The sequence below is a fragment of the Podarcis tiliguerta genome, assembly GCF_965153285.1.
Source record: "Podarcis tiliguerta genome assembly, chromosome: 17".
Taxonomy (NCBI): Eukaryota; Metazoa; Chordata; class Lepidosauria; order Squamata; family Lacertidae; genus Podarcis; species Podarcis tiliguerta.
Window position 1 is genome coordinate 4,485,756 of NC_139550.1, and position 26,573 is coordinate 4,512,328.

A 26,573-nucleotide genomic window follows, 5' to 3' on the forward strand; every position below is an offset into this window, starting at 1 on the left:
TTAAATAGATGAAAGGGGAAACAGGGATTGAAAAATACAAGCACACCCAAATTGAAATCGGTGCTTTTGAAGTTATAGTCTTAATTAAAATTTGCAAAACGCTTAGTTTTACTGTAAACAATAAAATTGCTGCTGTCCCACCAGATAGAACCTGTTTTAGCCTCAACATCAGATTTGTTATAGGTCCAATATAAGTTGCTTTTAATGTTAGCCTTTAGTGTTATGGCTTGACAGTTGTGTTGAAGCTCAGGGAGGATGAGGTAACTGTTGCAATCTTGAGGTTTTTTTTAAATGTAGGAATACCTTTTTATTCAACTGAAATATCTCAACACTCTTTCACATAAAGAATGTCAATGGAGATCCCCAAATCTGTTTGAATTGCATCACTATAAAATATTTGAACTTACCCTCCTAACTGGAACTAGGGAATTCCTGTCAGCGGCAAGAACTCATTCATGCTCTGATTCCTGCCACAAGAAATGTTTAATGTGTTCAAAGTTCTGGAATGTCACAGAAGAGTCTTTGAGTGGTTAAGTTATCCTTACAAGGCTACTGAGAGTCACCCAAACTCTAAGCTAACCCTGCTTCTTCTGGGGTAGTTTGTCCACCACCCTGCACTCATCTCTCACCTGTGAATCCTAGAAGCTGTCAGCACGCAACAGCGACCACACCCTGGGAACGGCTTTGGCTAGCTGGCTAAACCAGGTGAGGGTAGCCGATGGGACTCAACCATTGATGAGTTAGGGACTTCTCTTGCATGCGAAGACAGACTCCTGCACATTGAGCAGACAAGTATTGGGTTCAGCAGTCCAGAAGATGGTTTCTGTACATGCTGTAGAGGGAAGTGAGGGGCAGATGGGGCTCATCCACCTGGAAAGGTAGCCCACCTAGGAGAAGGAAGAATCTGATGCTAAATCTCTGCTGCTTTGTGGAATATCTTCAGGAGAAGAAAAGGCTAAGGAGCAGGGCTTTTTCTCAGCCGGAACTTGCCAGAAGTCAGTTTCAGCACCTTTCAAGTGGGTGCTATTGCCATTCTAAGAGAATGAGGGAGGTTTTCATGGTGAGTTTTGGCATGTCTTTTTTTTTTGAAAAATAGCACTGCTAAGGAACTCGGAATAAACCCAACACAAATCCAGAGCGGAGACCCTAAGACAATTGGATAGTGACTTGTACACCTCCTGGCAACTCCTGCCACCAAGTTGGTGCCAGACATATTGCTCTTCTTTCCTTTGAAACCCCATCAGTGAGGCTGGGGTGGTGGTGTCTTGTCTTCTGGGCAGCCCAGGACCTCCTTACACACTGCCCAGGCTTACACCCCGGGGTGGTCACTTCAGTTCTGCTAGTGCAGTAGCTTGACTTCACCCCCAGAGGTGCATTCCATTGTCTCTCGAGACAGATGGATACCAACACAAAGCACTATGCCATGGGAGCTAGGAAATTGCTGTTTTCAGAAGCAGAAAAGCCTGATGTTATCTTGGAGCCAAACTAGATATGACCAGGGGAGAGTAAGTATTAGCTCTCCCACTGTTTATTTTTTATTATTTTTTAAAATAACAATGTAAATATAATTAGAAGTGTAGGCATCCATTTGAGGCAATGTGTTAACCCTGTTCTCTCTGTAACATTTTCCTATTAGGCTGCTATTTGCCCTGCAAGAGAAAACAAAGCGTACAGGTATCCATATTATTAATAGCTTCAGAAGATGATTTTCACTTAAACAACAGCACAGAGTAAAGGGTTTAACATACCCACCCCACTGCAGTTCCAGTCAATATCCCCAATGTACCCCTGCAACTGTTGTTAAACTGTAAAAGTATGTACACTGGATATGCTCTCGTGGATCTTCTGTTGTCATGCAAACCCTTTGACAAATGTCATATTCTGTGTAGGATTCCCCAGGCGTGGAACTGCAGAATACTGCAGTCCTGGTTGTTGTTGCAGCTGCTGTTCATTCTTCCAACCACAGTTAGTGCCCCACTTCCTCTGAAGCACATGAATTTTCTGTTTGCATTTATTAGCTAAGATTATGCTGTTTATTTTGAGGATTAGATGGGTTTGTTTAGCATTACTTCTCGGCATCTGATATCTCAGATCTCTGGGGCACTGCTTTATATGGTGCCAGAGTATGGCTTACCATGAATGTTTTGAGTCCCACACCCACCTTGCTCCTTCCCAGGCTTTTTTAGGTCAGCACAAGACAGGAGATAAGCCAAAGTTTTGCTTATTGTGTTGTCTGAACCCAGAATTGTTGTTAAGGAGGAGATAGTGTACAACTTCCAGAGCTGTGAAAGGACTGAACTTTGGCTATTGTCATGTTGTCATCATGGTTTGGCTTAGTGTGATGTACAGATGTGGCCATTACGTGATTTAGAAAGTATCCTCCATGGGCAAATACACTCAGATACACCAAGGGGAGAGATAAACTGCTATTATACTATTGCAGCATTTACCATATTTTACACTCGTCCAGCCCGGAGTAGAAGGGGAGAAACACACTCTCTGAAAAGCACAGAATGGATCAAAACTAACACCCCCACCACAAAGCCATCATGGCTGGCCAGTTTGGCAATGTTGTGGAGATGATATGGCAAAGTTTGAAATGGATGTTTGAGCTGGATACTGCGATGGGGGGCTACTTATGCTGACACAGATGTGCCCCATTACACATTCTCTCAACTCACATTCTCTCAATTCACTCTCAACTCAGACATAATGAAACCTTCTTCTTCTTTCTTTGGTGATCACTTGTAGCCGAGTAAGATTGTCTTTCATGAACACAGTGAGTACGTAAGTGACTGTGGAGGCCAATTCTGGATCCACACGTCCTTCCACAGTGGGAACATAGGTTTCTGGATGGGAGCTGATGATGGTGAGGGTTTGCCAAATGTGCCTTCCTCTTAGCACTTTTCTCCCTTTTTTCCTGAGTTCAAGTGTTTACAAAGTCCACGATACCTTTGGTAAAGGCAGCATCTTCCACCATGTGAGCAGGAAGACACCAGCAACCCAAAGCTGTTGGCATCCTTGCACTCAGAAGTACAGTTTGCCCTGGCAGCACATACTCCTTGCAAGTACGTTTTTGATTGCAGCATGTAAAGAGAAGGAAGGAGGGGCCATATAACACAGAGCCCTGAGAGCTTCCTTGGAAGGAGGCCTGCAGAGAAGAGAGCATAGAGCCCTCTTTGAGCAAGCGCTCAAGACTCACTGAAGGAGTAGAAGTGTCTTTTGCCAAGCAGGAGAAAAGGGAAGTACCAGGATAAAGGACAAAGGAAACTGCAACCGCTCACTGTATAGGGCACAAGGTAGGGAAACTGGAGTTTGAACCTCACCAGGGAGAATAGGGAGGAGATGAGCAACACCAGAGACACTACTCATTAGTTCCCTATTGGCAGCAGACAGGAAACAGATGTGTCGTGACACATTGGTTTCCCTCAGCGTTGAGACCCAGTCACATGTGCCAGAAGCACATAGGTTGCAGATGAAGCCTGGTGGAACAAGTGGCATTCTCATGGAGGGGGTCTGAAAGTAGATCATACCAGGGAGAGGGATTTACTGCTTCCTGGCAGTAAAAGAGCATAAGTGCACAATCTTGACCAGATGTCAGTCCGATTGAATTCAGTGGGGCTTTCCCTGTGGAAAGGGGGTTAGGATTGCAGCCAAATCGTAGTGAATAGCACCTGGGGTGGAAGAGAGCCTGAAAAGAAAGGTCTGTGGCATAACCAGGTACTCCAGGAGGGCTGCTGTGCCTTGGACAGTTGCTCAGTAGCAAGGTAACTGCTGCGGTGCCCCTCATGGCTCACAGCTTCATGTTGATACTGAGAACAAAGAGTGGCTGGAAGAAGTAGGCCGGGAACAGGCAGGGGCATCCTGATTGCTGGTCATGGGGTGCTCTTCCTTGGGGCCTACGTGGAATGGATACCCCATTCCTTGTAGGCCGTGGGGAAAGCCCGCCCCATGAAAGCTGGGTACCTGTGGGCAGTGGCCCATGGAGAGCAAGAGGCATCTGCTGCCAGACTATAGTACCTGCATCTCCTCAAGCACAGTTGCTGTTTGTAAGAGAAGACTGAGTGCCGCCATGGGGGAGAGCCATCCTTCTCCTTGTTTCATGGGAGTTTGCAGTGGAACTGTGTGTGTGCTCAAAGAGCTCGTCGTGATCCATGTGTCCAGGCTGTGATCCAGCAAGGCAGAAGTGTTTGGCCAGCAGTATCAGTGTATGGAATGGAGAGCAAGTGTGGTGTAGTGGTTAAGAGCAGTGGACTCGTAATCTGGTGAACCGGGTTCGCGTCTCCGCTCCTCCACATGCAGCTGCTGGGCTAGTAACACTTCTCTGAAGCCTCTCAGCCCCACTCACCTCACAGAGTGTTTGTTGTGGGGGAGGAAGGGAAAGGAGATTGTTAGCCGCTTTGAGACTCCTTAGGGTAGTGATAAAGCAGGATAACAAATCCAAACTCTTCTTCTTCTTTACCAACAAATAGTTTACCTATATGTGCGGATGCCTTGTATGGAAGAGACTGTTTCTTGCTACTCTGGCTATGGGGGTGGGTGGGGAGGAAGCAATACAGTTCAGGCAATACACAGTATTAATATATAGCAAAGTGGGTTGGTGAAAGACATAGGAGACGGTTGAATCAGTCATACTTTGAGGCATACAACCCCCCCTCCCCCTGCGTTAAGGACCTGTCATATGGAGAATTGCCTATGCTGATTTTTCTTGGAAAGCTTGGCTTTGATGGATATGCAGTACCTTCATCGGACATAAAAACATATGAATGATTCATTTCTAACAATCTAAACAATAATTTGTAGAAGGCCTCTTAAGGGGAGAGAATAGTTAATCATAAAAAAAAAAAAGAATTTCCCCCCTCCCCTAAGAATCTTGAGTTTGGCTCTTGTTAGCTAGTTTTATTGAATGACATGTACATTTATCAGGAAACCAAAGGAAAATGGTCAGTGCAGCATTATCTTAAAGTAATCTGAAGACGCAAGTACACTGAATTACCCTTACTGCAATGAAATGTGTTCCAAAATAAAAATTAATTAAAATGTTTTCTGAGCCAAAGTGTCTCAGCAGTTCTTACTGAAAAGCATGTTAATTTGGTGACACCTGCCGCGTAGGATACCGTTGCAACAGATGGTAAAACTAGCTCCCTCCCCCCGTTTTTAATTATTCAATGCTATACTCCTCTTTTTCCAGTGCAGATTTTCCCAGTGAGGAAATGTGAGCAGGTGTTTTTATCCTACTTATAAGTTTTAGTATGTCATACTTCAGCTGCTTTCTGGGAAGTTTGAGTTTGTATATTTTTTATGAGCCAAACTTGCTCATCAAATTTGGGTGTTTTCATAACGTTCTTGAGAGATTTTAACAGTTTGTTTTGTCAGGGTCCCCTCTACCCCTTCCCTTCCAAATTTAGGGTTCAGGGATTTATTCTTGATGAAAGCGCACATGCATGCATTACGCACAGATTACATGGAGACTTGTTTTTAACTTCTGTTCAAAGGCCCCAGTTGAAAGAAGGAAGATGACTAACCATTCCTTATTGTCTTACGCTACCAACATACACATTAGTCCCCACCCCCAAAGTTACACAGACTTTTGATTCATAGATAATAAAATATGTAACATCTGTCCCCTGAGGCAGACTTTCAACAATTCCTTGCAGACCGAGCGACTCCAAATTCCTAGATACTGGATTCCTATCATGCTGCTTTTTAACTGACCTGAAGTCAGCTGCAGGTTATATCAGTCTAAGGTCAGTTCAATCGTATACATTCCTACTCAGTTCAATCGTATACGTTCCTACTCAGAGGTAAGCTCCATTACAACATCATGACCTAGGAAGCTTCCTTATACTTAGACTGTTGACCCACCTAGCTCAGAATTGTCTACTGTGACTCCAGGGTTAAATACAGGTGTGTGTTTGTGTGATAGAATCATGTGAGACTCTACCCAGTAACGTGGGGATTTTTGGAAGTATTTGAAATTTATGCTAGTAATTCATTCTAATTTGGGATCCTACAATCCATACTTCCATCACTGCCCCCAACTGCAATCTGAAGTGGTGCAGTCCACTAACCTTACCTGCTCCTTCTGAGAACTAGGCCCCAGTTAAACCTGATTGTGTAGAATGTCACAAACTTAGTTGCAAATAAATATTGCAGCATTAGGTCTAGAATGCCAAATTTTGAACTTGCCTTTAGTAATTGGATTGGATAGTTCAGTGGATATTCATTCTCATTTTCTTAAACCAGGACCCTTCTTTTCAAGTAAAATATTGTTAGGAAGAAAGCTACATTGAAAAACCTAATCACTCTCTGTATTGCAGGCTTATCATGAACGTCAAATATTTAAATTTGCAAAGGCCACTTACACCCACACTTGGAAAAACTGATGGCCCTGTTTTTCTTGCAGACACCAAAGATGCTGACGAGGAAGATTAAGCTTTGGGACATCAATGCCCATATAACCTGCCGCCTTTGCAATGGTTATCTTATTGATGCTACCACTGTAACGGAATGCTTGCATACCTGTGAGTATTAATATATCTACCCATAGTGATGTTTCATCAGATGTTAAGATTAGTGGGTTGGGTATTTTTCATTGTTCGATACATCCTCTCTGCCTGCTTCTTCTAGCTCTGTAATGTTTCAGAGTCAAATGTCAAATACCAAGCTTCTCTCCACCCACGCCCCCATCCAGGATCAGATCGTGGGTGAAGACAGATTCTGATTACAGATAAAATCCATATTCTGGCTGGATAAGATGTTACTTTCTGCTGGGAAGAACATAGCAGGGGTCCCCGTAAGCCTGAGGCTAACTCTCATGTGAATACAAAGCATATGCTATGGTCCTTCTTTTAGTGGTAGGGGAGAGTGTAAATGAATGATGCCGAGTAATGTTCTACTTTACTTTGAAGGTGAGGGCAATGGTATATTATGGTAGGCTTTTAGGTATGCTGAAAAGTAGGATTCTTTTGAAAGATAAGGTGTATTGGAGAATTAATGATGGTGGTGATGATGTTTGAAGCGGCACATAATCCAAGGTTTATTGCTGGCAATAAATCAGGCTCTTCTTTCCCTCATACAAACCAGTAGTGTAGATCTAATAGGAAGGACGAGTGGGAGTTTGTTAATATTTTGCAAATGGTATTTGAAAAAAAAAAAAGAAACATGGAGATTTAGTTCATGTGATACATACTAAATTATGAGTTGATTGCTGTGCCAATTTGTAAGCCTTAGATTAATACTCCTAATTTAAACCTAAACTGAAGACTTTCAGAAACTGTTGTGTGAAACTGTACAAGGCATAACTCTGGACAAGAAGGAGACAAGATAGGTCTGTACCTCTTGCTCATGTAGCTATAACATGTAGCCACCTGCCCCTTGTTAGGTCACAATCATTCCCAGTTTGGGTGCTTGTGGCATATTCCATTTCAGTGCTAAGGTCCTTATGACATTTGAAAGGACCCCCCTCCCCGTTTGATAGGTGATGGCTTATAAGTGCATTTAAACTTCATAGAATTTGCCATTTATACAGTGCTTCCAAAACACTGAACTTTCCCCCTATCCTACTCAGAATATCCTCTTCTTTCCCCATTTCCTTTCCCTCCCAAGGAACTTCTACTCTTTGCAAGAGAGCAATAAATATTTTAATAAATAATAAAACTGAACCATCGTCTTGGTCTATCTGGACTTTCACCTTGCTGTCCCTCTTTCATGGTTTTAGTCATATGCTTTCTGTTGACTTTTAATGCAATAGGATAGCTGGGTAATCGTGTGGGTGTGAATCTTTGTTATGTCAATTGGTCCTCATTGCTTTGCATATATCTCTCTGCCCTCCCTCCTTGCAAACCAGGCTTCCCTCTAAAGGCTCACAGTGCCTCATCCTGGCTGTTATTAAGCACTACCTTGAGCTTGTTTCTGCTAAAATGTGCATCATTTTTTTGTGAGATGTAGATGGCACTGTTTAACTGCAGAAGCCAGGCACCAGTATTGCCAAGGTTTCAAAGCCATTGTAGGGCAGTTGGCTATATGCAAGCGGACGGTGTTCTAGGTATCCTTTTGCTGTACCTACCACTCTGCTGGTAACATCACTGAAATAACCTCAATTTCAACTTTAGACAACTCTAAATCAATGATGGCACACTGTCAGATATGTAATAAATAAATGTTTATAAGGAACATCCGATGTATTCAGACCTCAGTTTGACTCTAAAGACCATGTTGTTCTTAAGCAGGAAACAACTTTTTCATAACTTCATATTCTGCATTCAAACAACCTAAAAATAAATGTGTACTTTAAAATTTAAATCAGCTTAGAATTCCAAACACATGCCAGATTCTGTTGAAAAAAGCAAGCAAGCAAACAAAACCCCTCCCAGTTTTATATTGCTGTTCTTCTGATCTTTCAGAAGATAGTTTACTCTCTGAATTTACTCTCTGAATTTAGCCTCTGAAGATGAATAGAAGTGCCTGAATTTATGCCTTAACATTTGTATGTTAGACAGTACATCCTTTTTGGGGATAATTTAGTTAAAGCTAGACAGTGAATACAAATAGATGCTAAATTATATAATGCATTTAGATTACATTTAACTTTTTTTGTATTGAGAAAGCAGTTTCGTAAAGAATGAAATGTTCTAGTCAGAGATGGAGAACCTCAGGCTTGGAGGCCGAATGCTTGGAGCCATCCAGGGCTCTCTGGCCCTCATAAATCTCTCTAGGTCACATACCCTGGAGAGCCATGCCCATGGTCCAGCTTTGCACCCCTCTTGAGTGTTTTTTGACTGGCTGGAAAGTGTCCAGTGAACCCCAATAATGCTGCTTACTTGCTTGGATGGATGGAGGATAGAGAGGAATGTGTGAGTGTGAAGAAACTAGCCTACTATACAAAGGTGATGTTCACATTTATGGCTCTGTTCACTTTTGCCTTGGCCCACCCACATCCTCTATGTGGCCCCCAGCAGGTCACCCCGAAGGGAATGTGGCCCTCTGGCTGGGTGGAGGACAGGTTCTCCACCCCTGGTTTAAGTGAACAGTGTTAAATCTGCAACATTCATGTTTGTTCTTAGGACAGTAGTAACCAAATCTTTCTATAAACAGTCTGCAGGAGTTGCTTGGTAAAGTATTTGGAAGAAAATAACACCTGTCCCACATGCAGGATAGTTATACACCAGAGCCATCCACTACAATATATTGGGTAAGTAACGTTTTAAGGTAATATGTACAGAGATCTGCTAGGTATGCCTTTTCCATCAGTGGGCTGTTTTAGAAATGCATGTACATAATTTGACTGCACATCACTTGATTGCATAGCACAATGAAAATTATGGAGAGCCATCCAGCCTTCCTTCATTGACTTTACTTTTATGTGAGGGATGAGTTGATGTTTCAGCGCTCATCCCAAGGGAAATTTCAACGCTCATCCCACCATCCAGTGTTAAGCGATACAAATTCAGCATGGAAGTGCTTCATAGTGAAATTTACTTCTTGTTATTTTCTCTCTCTTTTTGGCCAGTCATGACAGAACAATGCAAGATATTGTTTACAAACTTGTTCCAGGTCTTCAGGAAGGTAAGTGAACAATATACTCTTCGGTAAACATTTACATATGATTAAAACTTTTCAATGTGGTGTTTGGAGGTAATGGTTCGATTTTTAAAAATAAAATAACATGGAATAATGGATGGCATGATGTAGTTCTAGGTTGTTTTTATGGGGTTGCTTTGGCAACTAAGGGCCAATTGGCATGTTACAGTGGAGCTCCATGCTTGTAAAAGTTACTGGGATGGTTTTGGTGGTTTCAAGTTTGGACTGGGAGAGAGGGGAGGTCCCCCTGTGGCCCCAAGCCAGATCACTTCTGCAGAGCTGCTGTTAACTTGTAGAAGAGAAAACTAATCTCTTGGTTGATTTTACAGAAAGAAAGTTATGTTGGGAGCTCCAGACATGAGGCAGCAATGTAATAATGTAGTTTGGCCCTCAAGATACTGTAGGCAGGAAAATTCATTACAGTGTGGGTGCCTTATATTTGCACATGTGAATGTGAGAAATTTTAGCAAGTGGGGATATTTACTGGTATTTACTGATATTTGAATGGGCCCAGAGAGAAATGACAGGATAACTAAATGCCTTTGGGAAATTTATTTTATTTATTAGCTAAATATATATATAACCACCCTTCACCTGAAAATATATAACACAAAATATATAGCCAAAAAACAAAAGCAAACCAATAGTTCCCCTCCCACAAACACATCTGGAAGACCATAGATTTTTTTAATCAGCCAAAGGCCTGGTTATAGAGGAATGTTTTCGCCTGGCACCTAAATGTCTAAATGCCATTCCCCTTTTCTAGCATATAACTGATAAAGGACACTTACGTAAGAAGCACATGAGTAAATTTCAGAAACAAGTCTCATGGTTCAGGCATTTCTAACGTTTCCCAGCGGGCTTCCTAAATTACCAGTAAATGTCAATATCCACATAGTTGCTTACGTTTCCTGCAATGCATACTAACATAAAATTCCTTGTCGATATGCTGCGATTTGCAGTCCTAGATTTTGCTGTTGCCTGTTTCACTAATATGGATACTTTATACATATGATGTGGTTACAATAATAACATCATTACTTTTGACTGAAACTTATTTCATAAATGAACCAGGCATGGGAGTGGGAGTGGGAAAGACTTTATTTCACAGTTTGTAAAACATGAGTCCCTGCCTCAATCCTAAATCTTGCCAAGAGTCACTAACAAGTGCATGAAACAAGTGCTGGGCCATTTTAAAGTAGAAACTGAAATCCAAAAGTAGCACAAAAGAAATTTCTCATCTTATTAAGATGATGTGTAATGAGTCACAGAAAAGCTGTCGGACATTAGAGGGTGCTCTTGATACATTTTGCTGAAAAGTGTGAGAGGAGTAAATTGCTTGCTTAAGTTGATGAAGTCCACTGATCTTAGCTAAAGACACTGTTTTAAAATGTTAAACAGCGGAAATGAGAAAGCAGAGGGATTTCTACCACAAACTGGGCATGGAAGTACCAGGTGACATCAAAGGGGAGACGTGCTCAGCCAAGCAACATTTAGATTCCCACCGTAATGGTAAATAGACATTGCATGTATTTGCTACACCTGTGCTTGCGAAAGGAGATTGTTTGAACATTCTTTATTGATTTATAGTATGCTTATTACCAATATATTCTGTTTCCTAAAGAATATGTATGTTGTTGCTTGTGAAATGTGGGACAAATAGATATTTTCCCACAAGTAAGCAGCTGGAAGGCTACAGCCTCCTGACCTATATATTCGCAGCAGATTTTACATTCATGCCATTTTCCACAATTGATGATCTTCACCTGTATGGTCCACCTGTTCGTGTAATGTAGCAAGTGGACCCATCATCTGTACATATATGGGTTCTGCTGTGTAGGCATTCAGAATGCCTAGTGGTTTATAAAGATGACTACAGCTTTGACTAAGGATGCCAGATCAATAGCCAATTTTTAAGTCTTTAGAGGCAATAAAACAACTTCACTGTGATACACTTCACTGTGAGCTGCTTTCATCAAAGTGAATTTGAGTGGTGCACGTTTTTCTGCTGTTGCAGAATGAACTTTACAGTCCTTAAGTGGCATAATTGTGACATGAGCCACTGTAGTTAAGAACCTACTTCAGATGCATCAGCCAAGAATGCAGAAATTTATTTAAAGAAATAAAACGCCTAGGATTCAGAGCAAGGAATGTGTTACTGATTCAAAGACACAAGTAGTATCCTAATATTAGTCTTGACAGTAGTGTGGGGGTGTCCATTAGTTCCCTAGTGCCAGTGGATGCCACATGCTCTTGCTGCATCTGAGCAAAGGACTGCAGAAAGATCTGATGTGGATATAGTGGAGTTCTTCTCTCTGTTCACCTTGTGGGATGTTCTTATGCGACACAAGTACAAGGCATTAGGGGCCAGGTGTGTGTGTGGTTCCTGGCAGCAGGGCAGAATTGGCTGTCTGCATCTCACTAACTGGGGAGCTTTAAAATAAATCCAGTGTAAAATTGGCTGTGCCATATAACCTTGTGTTTGGGATTGATTGTGCTGCTCCAGTACAGCTTGTCAAAACAGAATGCTAGTGTTGCAAGCACCTTCATGGCTTTGCAGGTAAATATGCCACCCCAAACGACTTAGCTTCATGAAGGGCTTGATTGTAAGGAGAGAACTCTTACACAGCCTCTTCCTCTGAAGAGGAGCAGAATAAAGAACCCTTTGCCTACATCTCTGCTGGGGACAAATTAGCTGATAGTGGTTATGATCAGGGGCAAATTGTGACCAGATTTGTTTTCTGGCTTCCTGTTCTCTCTTTCTGGTATACTCTAATTTTAAATCTCCAGATGTTTCAGTCAGAAACAGGAAATGGAAATTGTGTGCAGTTTAGCCTGATCTTTTGAAATATCCGAGGTGTTGCAATGAGAAGAATGTGCAAATGTTATGTTGGGATGAAAAGTCTGAGTTTGGGTGGCTTTGCTGGTAAACTGTTTTCATTAAAAGCAGCAAGAGCACAATCAGGTTGTTGGTGGAATTATCTAAAGATCTTATAACCTATCAGAATCTTGAGAGGTTTTTTTAAAAAAACTTTCAAATAGACACATAGTGTTTTCCATGTGTAGCTTGAATTGCTCTTAATATGAATGAATTTATTGTAGCTGATAGAGCTACATCTGAAAGGGCTGAGGACTTCTTGCATTTATTTCATATGTGAATTTGATATCTTTAGAGTCTTCAGCTTTGTCACAGATGCTCTCTGCTTTTTTCATAAGGGGAAACAAAAGCAGATGAGAATACAAACAAAGAAACGTCGGAAGAGAAACAGGAAGAAGATAATGATTATCATAGAAGTGATGAGCAGGTACTGTTTAAATATGTCCTTTTAATTAAGTAGATGTTTAGCGTTTGGTTTCAGGATAGAACCAGCTAGGAGATAACGTTGCACCTTTTCAAAGAAGGCATTTGTGTGAGTAGCTAGAGATGCTACGATGGGTGTGTCCATTTTTAAGAGAGAGTGGTATCCAACAAGATGCTGCGCAGTGGAATTTCCCCTACCTTTCCATCTGCTCAGTGTGTCCCCTGCATGTATTCCGGGTCCCCCCCCAATCTTCCGGAGCAAATTTGGGGAGGGAACAGGAAGGCATGTGGGGCGAGGAGGCGAAGTTCCACTGCAGACACATTAATCGTTTTGCTAGTGGAACACTTATTTGGATACTGCCCAGAGTTTCAAAAGTTTCTCATCAAGTGAGTACTCAGTTTCTAAAACGAAAGCAGGCTATTCTTGCTGGGTATTATGATTCTTTGAAAGTGTTGAACCCTTTGTTGCAATCACCTGTAGCTAGGTTTTGTTTTCTGTCATCCTAGTCTGGTTGGTTGTAGCTCCAAAAACTCCATATACCAGTTGAATAATTGATGCAATCTTCTGTACATTTTGTTTCTGTTTCTGCTCTGGAGAAGTTGGCTTTTCAAATCACTGCCTTTTAGGACTGTTTCTACATGTGCAGTTTATTCCTGCCAGCTGGTCTGTCACCTGGCTTCGGCAGCTGTGAAAATGTAGCCACTTAGATAAACTCCTATTTCATCCCTAACTTTCATTTCTTGTGAATGGAATTCAGCATTTCCTACTGCAAGGAAAAACAATGAATCTTTTTGTTTAAGCATTTCATAATTTTGCTATTTGAGTTCATTTTGAAGAAGACAACGATGTGACTGTTTCGAGTATCTCTGATGTTTGAAATTGGGAGAGGCCATACCTTGGCAGTAGAGCACATTTTGCACGCAGGAAGTCTTGAGTTTAATCCCCCGCATCTCCTGCTGAAATAGATCCTTGGGCAGCAGGCGCAGGAAGGATAGCCTCCCGAGACCTTGGGTAACCTCTGCTGCTCAGAACAGACAACAGTTGACTAGATGGAGCAGTAGTCTGGTATCATAAGGCAGCCTCATATGCTCAGGGTTTTGCTGAAAGCCAAATCCCTCGACTCCAGTTTTTGTCTCCATGGATCATAGAGGTAGAACTGGAAGGGCCATTTCTTCTTTGTTTTTTTGTTTAGATGTACAAGACAGCTAGGGACGCGGGTGGCGCTGTGGGTAAAAGCCTCAGCGCCTAGGGCTTGCCGATCGAAAGGTCGGCGGTTCAAATCCCGGCGGCGGGGTGCGCTCCCATTGTTCGGTCCCAGCGCCTGCCAACCTAGCAGTTCGAAAGCACCCCCAGGGGCAAGTAGATAAATAGGGACCGCTTACTAGCGGGAAGGTAAACGCCGTTCCGTGTGCGGCTCTGGCTTGCCAGAGCAGCGATGTCACGCTGGCCTCGTGACCCGGAAGTGTCTCCGGACAGCGCTGGCCCCCGGCCTCTTGAGTGAGATGGGCGCACAACCCTAGAGTCTGTCAAGACTGGCCCGTACGGGCAGGGGTACCTTTACCTTTTACAAGACAGCTATAAATCCTGGGAAGAGTTATAGGTCCAAACGGACATGGATTTAGCAGTACACCGTAGAGGAGTGGATAAATGTAGAGAAGCTGGTCTTGGAATTTGCACATCCCAGTGTAAGAAACTTCTTGGTTTCTGTAGAGGAAAACTAAAGATGCAGTGCTTTACCTAGGTAGGAGGCCAGCACGGTCTTCACCGAACCACCTGAACAACATCACCATGTGAAGCTGCCTCCAATATGTGGAGCCTCCACCGACAAAAACACATACCTGTCCCAGTTTGGTGGTGAACAGCAGTTCTGGTCTTGGAAGGTATAGATCTCTTGCATGACTCTTTGATATGTGGAAGTTGCATGCTTCCATAAGTACCTGTCAGTTGGTACCCATGATGTAGCAGCTCCCTAGGGAGGTTGGACTGTTTCTCCATCTATCCCACTATTGACTACTCCGCCTTGCTGTGGTTCTCCATGCTCTCAGACTGAGCTCTCTGTCATCACCTGCTCCCTGACTCTTCTAAAGCAAGAGATGTCAGAGGTGGAAACTGGGATCTCTCCTGTGTTCCAAAAATGTGCTCTACAGCTGATTTATTTGTACTTTCATCTTATGCAAAATGAATCCTTGCTTAGTTCAGTTTCTCAACCTTTTTGCCACTGAAACAAGGGGAACGTAGAAGGGAACCCCTATTAACTTGTATTGGCTGCTTGTTTCCCTCCCCCAAAAGGTAAGCATCTGCTTAGAATGCAACAGCAGCAAATTGCGCGGATTGAAGAGAAAATGGATTCGCTGCTCTGCACAAGCCACAGTCTTACATCTAAAGAAGTTCATTGCCAAAAAGCTTAATCTTTCTTCTTTTAATGAGGTAAACTTTATAAAAAAATTATCCTTACCAAGAACAAACATATGATTGTGTTGTGTTCTTAAAATGATCTTGCAACTCTTTTTTTTGAAAAAATAGAACATCACTTTACAAATGATAGGGTTGCTTTTTTCCCCCTGAGACAGAAATAGCTTGATGAATAGAAAGTGTTGGTATCTTGAAATAGTCCCTTTAGGTATAACAAATGATATTTTCTCTTAGAATTGGTTCTGAAGCTTTTCGGTATTCGTCATATTTCTCTATTATGCCTTCCTCTGCTATTTCCATTTGAACCATTCATTTTAGCATCTATAGGGAGACTTGGCTGTTAAGAGGTTTGGGGCAGAGGCTTGTGCTAAGTCACATCCTGTCCTGACTGTTGAAGTCCCAGGCCTTCTCTACTTTTTCAAGATTTTTTGAGCAAAAACAGCTGAGATAACCTCAGGCTTTCATTCATACTGTGCAGTCTAGAAATGTGCTGTAAAAACAAAACAATCTGCTCCAGTAGGTCCCCTAAACTTGTGGAGCAGATTTTAGGGGCACACAGAGTGCTGTGTGGGGGGGTGAGAAGTAAGGGAAGTAATGGTTGCATGAGTGGAAGTCTGCTGTGCAAGCTGAATGCCACAATTTGATTCCTCACCCTCTAGAATTTAGGTGGCTTCGTAGCTTGTTATAATTATTATTTATTAAATTTGTTTACCATCCTTCATCCGAAGATCGCAACATAAAAATACAACATGAAATGACAAAATACGTAATAAAATAAGGACAAAAACAAACCAATAACCTTCCTCCCACAAACACATTTAAAAGGCCATGGAGCCTCTCTGGGGAAAACATTCCACAAACGGGGAGCCACCACAGAAAAGGCCCATTCTTGTGTTGCTGCCCTCCAGATCTCTTGGGGGGGGCATTCGAAGAAGGGCCTCAAATGGTGATGGCAGGGTCTGAGTTGGTTCATATGGGGAGAGGTGTCCTTGAGCTATTGTAGTCCTGAGCAGTTTAAGGCTTCATAGATCAAAACCAGCACTTTGCATTGGGTCAGGAAACTAATTGGCAACCAGTGCAGTCGGTGTAATATGCTCAAACCGTCTTGCTTCACTGAGCAACCAGGTCACCAAATTCTGCTCCACCTGAAGTTTCTGAACAGTCTTCAGAGGCAGCCCTACTGTGTTGCACTATTCTAACCTAGATGTTACCAGAGCATAGACCACAGAATTTAGACCAGGGGTCTGCAACCTTTAAGACAAAAAGAGCCACTTGGACCCGTTTCCGAAGAAACAACAACAACTGGGAGCCACAAAACCATTGCGACATTTAAAACAAATATATCTCCGGAGCCACAGTCTGACAGCGGGCGGGAAGGTGACGTCGGGACACTGCGTGAATAACGCACGCACCGCCCCCATGCGACGTCACAGCCAGTACAGCGCCCGCCACAGTGAGGAGTGTCGGGGTGCACAATGCGCCTCCTCCCCTCACTAGTATCTGCCCCGGAGCCGCGGCAAAGATGTAAAAGAGCCGCATGCGGCTCCGGAGCCGCGGGTTGCAGACCCCGATTTAGACTATCCCTGCTCAGGTAGGGGAGCAGTTGGGTCACCAACTGAAGCTAATGGAAGGCACTCCGCACCACCGAGGCCACCTGAGCCTCAAATGACAAGTACATACCTGCTCCTTCAGAGGCAGTGTAAGCCCATCAGGAGCAGGCCACCTCCCATCCACCTGGCCTAGGGAAACGGCCACTAACAGTGTGTCAGCCTTATTTGGATTGAGCCTCCGTTTGTTGGCTCTCATCCAGTTCATTGCCAAGGCAAGACGAGGGTCCAGCACATTCACTGCCCCACCTGCAGATGCAAAGGAAGAACAGAGCCATGTGTCATCAGCATATTGTCAACAGTGGACTCTAAAGCTCTGGATAACCCCACTCAGTAGTTTCATGTTAAACAGCATAGGGGATAAAATTGAACTCTGATGAACCCCACATTGAAGGGTCTACAGGGCCAAAGAGCACTCTCCAAGCATCCCCCTCTAGCAGTGACCATCCAAGTAGGACCAGAATAGTAACAATATAATAATAATTTATTATTTATACCCCACCCATCTGGCTGGGTTTCCCCAGCCACTCTGGGCGGCTTCCAACCGAATATTAAAAACAATACAGCATCAGACATTAAAAACTTCCCTGAACAGGGCCGCCTTCAGTTGTCTTTTAAAAGTAAAATAGTTGTTTATTGCCTTGACATCTGCTGGGAGGGCGTTCCACAGGGCAGGCACCACTACCGAGAAGGCCCTGTAACCTCACTTCTCGCAGCGAGGGAACCAGAATCACTGCAGAGCAGTGCCACCACCCATCACCAACTCCGACAGTCGCTCCAGAGGGATACCATGCTCGATGGTATCGAAAGCTGCTGAGAGGTTGGGGAGAATTAACAGGGACACATTTCCCCTGTCTCTCTCCTGACAGAAGTCATCATCCAGGGCGACCAAAGCAGTTTCTGTGACAAAATCGGGCCTAAACCCCAATTGAAATGGATCTAGAAAATCAGTTTCCTCCAAAAGTGCCTGGATCTGGTCCGCAACCACCCGCTCAAGAACCTTGCCCAGGAAGGGGAGATTGGCAACTAGCCGGTAATTGCATAGATTTTTGAATCCAGGGAGGGCTTCTTAAGGAGCGGTCTTACCACTGCCTCCTTCAAGCAGGCAGGGATCACCTTCTCTCACAAGGAGGCATTCATCACTTCCCTGGTCCAGCCAGCTTCCCCTTCCCTGCTAGTTTTATCAGCCACAAGGGGCAAGGGTCCAGAGCGCAAGCGGTCACCCAGACCAGTCCAAGCATCTTGTCTACATCCTTGAGCCTTACCAACCAAAACTCATCCAACAGAACAGGACTAGGCAGTGCTCTGGACATCCCTTGAGATCCATCTCCTCTAAGGGTGGAGTCAAGATCATGGTGGATGCGAGTGGTGCAGGTAACCTGACAAGGGGAAAGTGCGTGGCTGAGCTTGTCCAATCAGCTCCTAGGATGTGGGAATGGATTTCCTGCTTCACATTGGATAAACCTATTGAACAAGATTTTCCCTGTGGCTGGGTGGCTACTTCTGAGGTGGTCCCTATATAAATTGTGTGTGTGCCCTGTGTGTCTGGTCTTGCAGGTCTAATAAAAGCCAGACAAAAGTGACAGACAGAAGGATAAAGTAGAAGGTATAACCAGACCTACGTTGAAACATCTTAAGCTGGATGTTTTGAGACCATATAATAGTTTACATCTTAATATTCATGATATGGATGTATGAGACGCTCTGATTCTGATGAAGGCAGCCAGACAATCAAAATTGGCCGTCAAATATCTAATGAGGCACAATTTACCAGTTTCTTCCACCTCCCTTTTTTATTGCTGTTTCTTATCAACTGCTTCATACATAGGGTTAAATGCTTAGTAATGGTCTAGTTTGCCCCTGGACAATTGGGTATTTACTGGTGACTTCTGCAAACTTCTTTTTTGTTTCTAGTGAATCCTGTCTGGGAGCTAAAATGACACTCTTTTTATCTGCTTTTTCATTCAGACCTCCCTCATCCCTTCCTTTCACAGTTGCTTCAAGCAGGCACGCTCAGAACTTTGCACATGCTCATTTTGATAACTTCCACACACTCTGGCTTTAGTTTATTTTCCACAAGGGCAGAGCTTCTGTTGTAGAGCACAACACAGATTGTGACCTATCCCTTTATTGTTCCGCACACCAACAGAGACTATAGAATGCAGTTTATGCCTTGAGTCATGCAACCCCAGTAGGTGCCCAAATATTATCCCTGAGCAGCCTGGCAAGCTCAGTGATAGAGACAGATAGAGACATATCCTTGTTATGTAATTTGTCCCGTGGCCTAGAGTTTGAGCTCTAAATGGGTTTACTGTATTGGAAAAGACTTCCAAATTGTCTTCTGAAGATCCTTATAGGGATTCTTTGAAGCAACATCTATTTTGCCTATAAAGGGATTACAGTTTACATTTAAACCGTCATTTTCTTTAATTTAACTGTTTAAAGTTGTGTCAGGATTTGTGCCAATTTGTGTTTGATAAATAAATGAAATACTTCTGTTTTTATTAGCTGGATATATTATGCAATGAAGAAATTCTGGGCAAGGACCACACTCTCAAATTTGTAGTTGTTACGAGATGGAGATTTAAGGTATGTTATATTTGTGGTTAGCTTGATGCATTTAACTTTTGAGATTAAAGCCTCCAAACAAACTTACTGGGGAAGAAACCCACCTCCCTACACACACATGCAAAAGAAGTTGGCCATGATTGGTTTAAATTAATTTCCATTTTGATACATAAATTGCTTACATTCTACACTAAACTTTGATTGCATTAGCTATTTGCTAAAAGCAGGTGTATTGTTTTATCTTTCAGAAAGCACCTCTACTGCTACATTACAGACCCAAAATGGACTTGCTGTGAGAACTATTTTGTCCTTCTGGACGGTTTTTTGCAGAGACTATCATCGGGCACCTTCTTAGTGCATCACGCAATTGACCCGTGACACAGACCAGCAGAATTCATTCCCGAGAACAGTAGTGCTCTCCTGTTCAGCCACCCTGAATCTTTCTCTGAGGGATGCATTAACCTGACTTTCTGGACAGAAAAATATTTATACTTTTTTCTACAAAAAAAAAAAAAAAGGATATCGCAACTCGAGAGGACACTACCAGCACGAAGTTTACAGACATTGAAAACACTTCACAGTTCCCTGTGTGTAGCTCAGTTCTTGGTCATCATCTTGCAAAGACGCAAAATAGGTTTAAAGTGTTGTGAAGGAGATGAATTTTGAATTTGTTGCCCCTAAGCCACTTTTGTGTTGCTTCACAACGTAACTTAAATTTGGCACATTTTTTTTGCAAGATTTTCTGTCTCTTTATACCTCACGACCATCTTGTCTGTTAGTAAGCCCTTCCTAGATTATTTAACATTGACAAAGATCTAATGGCTGGCAGTGAATTTCCTACGTTTCACTGTTCTAGACTGTTCTCCTTGGTTCCTTTGCTAATGCATTGGATGAGGTTATCGGAAGACTTTCAGTTGTTTCCATTCGTGGTTTTATCAGTCACATCAAAAGTGCTGAGCATTTAGAACATATATCTTGCAGAGCTGGGGCTGATATTGGACTGAGGGATTTGCCTTTCAGTAAATGAAATAAGCCATTGGCAGCCTTAACTACTTGAACTCCAGTCTTGTTCCTTTTGAACAACACTCTAATACTAATGCTACAGCACACTTTGGCGACATGCGTTAGTACATTGACTTTCTTTCTGGTTTCTGGTTTCCCTAGTAAGTCAGTTCTGTCCACCTGACTCTCTGCTGAATTAACTTTATGGGGGTCAGATTTAGATGGCAATGTGGTACTTCCTGGCCTTAATTATAAATCTTTATTTATTTTTTAATCCAGCCCCCTAGGAATGCATTAGCCCCTCTAAACTATGTAAGTACTGTCTCTCTCAAGAGAGGATTGAACAGCTTAAAAAAGGATAAATGCTGCTCCACTTTAAGCAACTTGAGATTTTTTATTTTTAAAGTTTGCGTTCGGATGTGACTTCTGCAAGTTTGCACCACGCACAAAGTGGGTGTGTGACAAACTGCATGCTAGCCTTCCTTGGTCAAGGGCACGTGAGGCCCTTTCACCGGGGGCCATTTAAATGGTCCAGTCTGGGCTGCACCCAGTAACATGTGTGCATACTCTCATTGTTGCACGTAACCCTACGTACTGGCATGTTTTCCCTCTGCCACATGCACATACATGCACAGAGGCATGTGTATTCTTTGCATGTACACAAACCTGCCTTTCCGCCATCAGGCACCAGCTTGGCTGGGACTTGTATTTGTCCCAGGGACTGGGAGGGAAGAGGGTACATCACTTTCCATGATGTTTTGCCGTTTTGCAGTACGCTGCCTTGAGTTAGGTTTCTCCTATCTCTGTTGCTTATAAACCTGCTGCTGGCGGGATTTGGGCTTGACGAGAAGCACAGAGCGGCCAAATGAACAAGTGTCATGTACAGGCGGTGAGTTTCAGAGAGACCGGCAAGAAGGTTGAGGGGGCGATGATGTTTCCCCAGACGTGGTAGAAGGTTTCCCCCCACTTAGGGAGACATGCTTGAGTAGCCAATATTCTTAGCCAATAGCAATTTGCCCATCTTTGCTACTTGTTTTTCTGAGCATTCTTGCTCTATATTAATGGGGGCCGGTTAATGACTTTCCTTTGTGGAAGAAGCCCAGATAGGGTGCAACAAGGGGGTGGTGTAAATGTGGACCATTTAACAAATCCTTACCAAACTGAAGTCCGAAGCAGGTAGTTGCTGGATAACATTGAGATCAAGTATCTGTGTTAATAGCATACACTCAAGTTAAAATACTGTTCTCATCTTGAATGGAAGATTCTCGCAGCGCTAGACCTCCCCCACCTCTTCAGTTAGGGATTAAGTCATTTCCTTCCCTAGTCCTGATTTTTCTATTGTCATCAACTAGAATTAAAGTTCATCACCCAGCTTCTTTCAGCCATTGTCCTCCTCTATGCCTTTGGCTTCTTCTGTCAGTGTGATGGGAGCCCATCTTTCTAAGGTGAGCAGTGTGGCCTTCGTTACCTCAGATTTTATCATGGCAAATCTGAATAGGTGGGAGTCAAAGGAGTCAATTAGAGGAATGAAGGGGAAATGGGAGCAAGTAGGAAATGTTGAGTTGACTAGATGAGATTTGGCTTAGCAGTAGACGGCCCTGGACACTTTCTGTGGAAAGTCTTCCAGGGCAAGCCCTGTTGAAATTAATGGCCACCACAAAGACTACACTAAACATTAAGGGCACTTATCCTGTTCGCAGGAGAATTTCCCACTGGATAATTTCCCTTAAATTTGTAGCTTCTACTTCTTTAGAAGGCCATATTTCTGTGAAAAGCAATTTCCCATTTCACGTTAAGCTATTGCTTGCCATTGTTCAGAAAGTATCTTCCAATATTAAAAATGAAAGCACTGGTTAATGGAAGACTATGGATTTGTGGAGTGTAGAGGACTATATGAGGCCCCAGGAAAAAGAAGAGTCTTAACTTTAAGGTTTCCCCCAATTTCACAGGCCATATGGTGCTATCTGAAAACATATTGGCTAACATTGCTTAGTGAGCCTTAAGCTTGGAGCCTTGTCCAATACCCACTTGATTCAATTAATCTTTTAGAGGGTTAAATGACCATATACAACTATTCAGTCTACCTCAGACTAGATACACAGCTGAATTGTATGACCAATGCCATCTTAAAATACGGAATATAAATGTTATCCTGTGTAACTTAAAACTGAGGGATTAAATAGTATCAAGATGCAAACTACAACCCCACAACTCTTGACTGCAGCAGTCTACAGAATCTGTATTGCTAAGTTTCTAGCAAATTTTTGAATCACTTGAATTTGATACGGTGCTATATAAATATATTTAAATATATATCTAGGCAGGTGCATGGAACCAAAGCCAGCAGTTGACACCTAAGCTGGTTTTGCGGCTCTTCAGCGAGTATTTATCTCTGCTTTTATAACAGCCTGATGAAAACAACCTTGGCAGAAAATGTTTGGGTTTTTCTTTCTTTCTCAACAGCTTCTTAGAATACATTTCTTTTTCTGTGGAAACTCAGTTCCTTGGGGTGTGTTTGTTCCAAAGACCTAGCTGACTTGTTTTATCAGAAAAAAACACAACCACAGTGAATACCAACAGAGCAGATCCTTGTGATAGAAATTGTCTCTCTTCTGTGAAGTTTTTAAGGGGCAGGTTGCACAATGATTATGTTGGCAAAACATTCTGTTGATCTTCTGGCTTTAGGTCTTGGAATCATTTTCAGCTTGAGTGGCTCAGGCCACACAATTTGGTTGAATAAGTGATCTATAAAAGTTACTGTGAAGTTGGTTTTCGAGGTTTTTTTTGTTTTGTTTTTTCAAACGACTGCTTACCGCTGGTAAATAAATGCAGTAAAATTATCTTGTTGCATTATCCTCAGCAACAAAAGAGACGAGCATAACGCAGGTTCATGTTCTCGCTTGGTATAATTTTCTTTTAAAATAGAGAAATCAGAATATATAATATTGAATTTTAAATAAGATTGGGGCAGGGGGGGTTAAAAGTTAACTTTATAAAATTATTTATTCTATTTTAAGCATTCTATCTTACTTTTTACCATCTAAGTATTTTTTTGGTTTTGATGGTCCAGCTTTATTTATGGGCATATAAAATGAAATTGTGAGATGTTTTTTACAAGCTTCTTCCTTCTTTTTGTGGGGGCCAGACTGGATGTTGTGCTGAATGGGTGGCTGCAACCAAAAATGGCAGCCGTGTGTCAAGCCTTCTTCCCACCCCCGTAATGTTTATGATTACTTATTTGTGCTCTCCTGCCATTTTGCATCTCTTTGCACTCTTCCGGAGGCAGACAATGATATGAGAAATGGTGAATGCTCTTACATGAGGCACAGGTAAGTTGTACTAGATATTACGGAGCAGTAAAGAGGGAGGATACAGCTGTGATAATGTATGACAGCAGCTGCATATTTAGCGTAATATTTAGTTTGGCCCCTTCTTTGATTTTTTTTTTAGTATGTTTTTGTTTTGTATGGATAAAGAGCATTACTTTATGCTTTTTGTGCAATAGGTTTGAAACATGCTTCTGTTAGGCATACCTTTAAGATTTTAAATGTAGCATCTACTAACCACAGATCTGAAAAGGAATGTAGGTGGATTTAAGTGTACATTCAAATGGGCTCTTCTGTTTTTTGTTTTTCCTTCCTTCCTGGGATTTTTAAGAGTGACATTTGGGAGTTGTGTCTGTGTGAAAGAACTACCTGTCAGCAATATTTTTTAACAAAAAGATTTGGCAAAAACTCTTAAATGTAAAATGTGCAAGAAATCGGCAAGACTTGCAACCTATCCGAATCTTTTTTTGTGTGCCATTAATATGTCTGGTATTTCTCTCTTATTTGTATACCATTTAACCTGGAAATAATTTATTTCTCAGTGGTTGTGCAATGCTCCAGATGCAAACTGTAACCTTGGAAGGGAAATGCAATCATTTTAAAATATCAGACTTCAAAATATGATGGTGCTATTCTTTTTTTCCCCTCAGCAGGATTTGAGCCTTTTGAAAGCTTATCTGGCTCTTATTGTTTTCATAACAATCTAATTAGTCTTGGGAGATTCACTGTCCTGTTTCTTTTCCAGTGGATGACAACTCTATTAGCATAGCCTATTTGCAATGATTTGAAACTGAGCTGTAAATTTAAATGCAACAGGAGAAAGCCAACCAGTTTGTACATCTACACAATAACTTTGATAACTTTATATTTTAACCAGGACATGAGAAATGCATTTACTGCAGACGGTTAAAACTGTATTTTACAGAAAAAAATCTGTTTCTGTATTTCCTCAGGTAATTGCTCCAGTTTTAAACACTTCACGTGATACCTTAACTTAACATATATACACGTGCCCTCCAATTTCAAATGTAAAAAGATGAGGTGCGCAGGCAGACCCCATTGCATGCCAGAATTGCAAGTGGACGTATTCACCTTATAGTCAAAATGTGCACAGGAAATGCAACGTTTTTAGCAAGATGCATACTGTTGGCTTAGAAACGCAGTTTCCGCTTTCAGTGGAAGTGGTGGCTGAATGCACATTCTCCAGGAATTGGTTTCTAACCCTAAAAACTGGCTGCTGCCGTTTGAATTCCTCCCCTCTTCGTTGAGCACAAATTGTGCCCTGGAGGTGACTCACAGAGGCCAGGGTTACCAGGTCCTTAAGATCCAGGGTTTCTGCTGAGCAGCTGCAAATTGGCAGAGAAGATGGAGATCTGCAGAGGAGGAAGTAGGGTGTTTGTGTGTGTTGCTTAACCATTTCCCCTACCGACCACTTGCCTCCACAATCCTACAAACATGCTTCTGGAGCCCTGGCTGGGGTCAAGTGGAGGTTGCAGGAGGGAAATGGTTTAGGAAATGTTAAGCACTTTCTCCCACCCTACTCCTCTGCTGCAATAGGTTCCCTTAACCCTACTGTTTTGCAGCTCTGTGGCAGATCTGGGTTCCAGGCCTTGTTCTGTTGCTGAATGTGTTGTTCTGACCACTGCACCTGTCTGGAGTTCTACGAATGCCCATGAGCGTTGAACCTGTCAAAGCTACGATGGGTCCTCCTCCTCCTAATGTTTTGTGTGAATGGGCACATTTACTTGGGTGAGGAAAGTTACCTAAGGTGCCCTGTGCACACCCGCTGGGCTTCGGGTATTGCAAAATGCCCTATTTAAAAAGGCAGCGATAACAGCCAAGTGACAGGGCAAGTGTCAAGAATACAATTCGCTGGCAACGAGATAAATTTAGGGTTATGGGACAATAAGCCAGTGCAACCGTTTAAGCCTTTATCCTCACTTTGTGGCATAATTAAGTTACTGAAAATTCTTGCCGTATTAAAAACAAATAAATCATATTTTTTGGCTTGGTTTCATTTGAAAGTTTACAATTTTTTTTACGCTTTGTGTTGCTGTGTAACTTTTGTACTATTGGTGGCTAGTTTTTGTCTGGATAAGCCTTTTGGGGGATTATTGCTTAATGTTTTGATTTTATGATAGTGAAGCTTGTATTCAGTGTTCTGCCAATTAATATTATATGCTTGTAATAAAAGCAAAAAAAAAAAAAAAAGGCTATTTTTTTTGCCTGTTTTTCAAGAACGTGAATGTTTAGCTCGCAGAAGGATAAATCCACACCCCTGAGAATGACAGCAAGCTTGGTTTGTGTGACTATTGCCAGTTTTGTGTTCAGTAAGCTCTGATAATGTCCCTTGCCTGTCAGGCTGGAGGACAGAGGCGAATGTATGTAGAAACTAGACCAGAAACTCAATAGCCGACAGCTATTTCGAAAACCGAAAACTCAGTAGTTGACAGCTGGGATTCAGGTTGTTGCACTCAGTGGAAGCTGCGTGGCATGTTCAACTTCCGAGGCATGTTCGAAAACCGAAGCATTTACTTCCAGGTTTACAGCGTTCGAAAACCAAAATGTTCAGGAACGGAGGCATTCGAAAACCGAGGTATTTTGCCTCTGGTCCCAACATCACTGCATGTGTCCAGTTCTCAGCACCGTAGTTTAATAAGGATATCGACAAGCTAGAATGCTTGCAGAGGAGAGCAACCAAGATGATCAAGGAAGGGTCTGGAAACCAAGAGGAATGGTTCAGGCAGTTGGGTATGTTGTTTTTTCCTGTTCCG

The 26,573-nt window shown here is 42.4% G+C and overlaps 1 protein-coding gene and 1 long non-coding RNA gene across 8 annotated transcripts in view; one reads left to right on the forward strand and one right to left on the reverse strand.

Annotated features, from left to right (window-relative positions):
- Positions 1-4,538, reverse strand: part of LOC310667964 — a 36,264-nt gene extending 31,726 nt beyond the window's left edge. Inside the window, exon 1 of the long non-coding RNA XR_014506489.1 lies at positions 4,447-4,538. This is a non-coding gene — a long non-coding RNA (uncharacterized lncRNA). The remainder of the gene's footprint in view (positions 1-4,446) is intronic.
- PCGF3 (polycomb group ring finger 3) overlaps positions 1-26,010 on the forward strand; it is a gene marked incomplete at its 5' end in the record, with an annotated part of 59,121 nt that extends 33,111 nt beyond the window's left edge. Inside the window, 10 exons of one of the 7 annotated variants that reach the window (XR_014506342.1) lie at positions 1,637-1,674; positions 6,407-6,524; positions 9,097-9,193; positions 9,512-9,567; positions 10,984-11,094; positions 12,799-12,887; positions 15,174-15,311; positions 17,773-17,936; positions 19,412-19,492; positions 19,720-26,010. Coding sequence is in view for 6 of the 7 variants with exons in the window: in XM_083420632.1 (XP_083276758.1) it covers positions 6,386-6,524; positions 9,097-9,193; positions 9,512-9,567; positions 10,984-11,094; positions 12,799-12,887; positions 15,174-15,311; positions 19,412-19,492; positions 19,720-19,767 (759 nt within the window). Of the gene's footprint in view, positions 1-943; positions 1,061-1,636; positions 1,675-5,217; positions 5,805-6,385; positions 6,525-9,096; positions 9,194-9,511; positions 9,568-10,983; positions 11,095-12,798; positions 12,888-15,173; positions 15,312-17,772; positions 17,937-19,411; positions 19,493-19,719 lie in introns of those variants that run through there. The other 6 variants (XM_083420637.1, XM_083420636.1, XM_083420633.1 and 3 more) reach the window with 6 other exon arrangements.
- Positions 26,011-26,573: the final 563 nt, after the last annotated feature.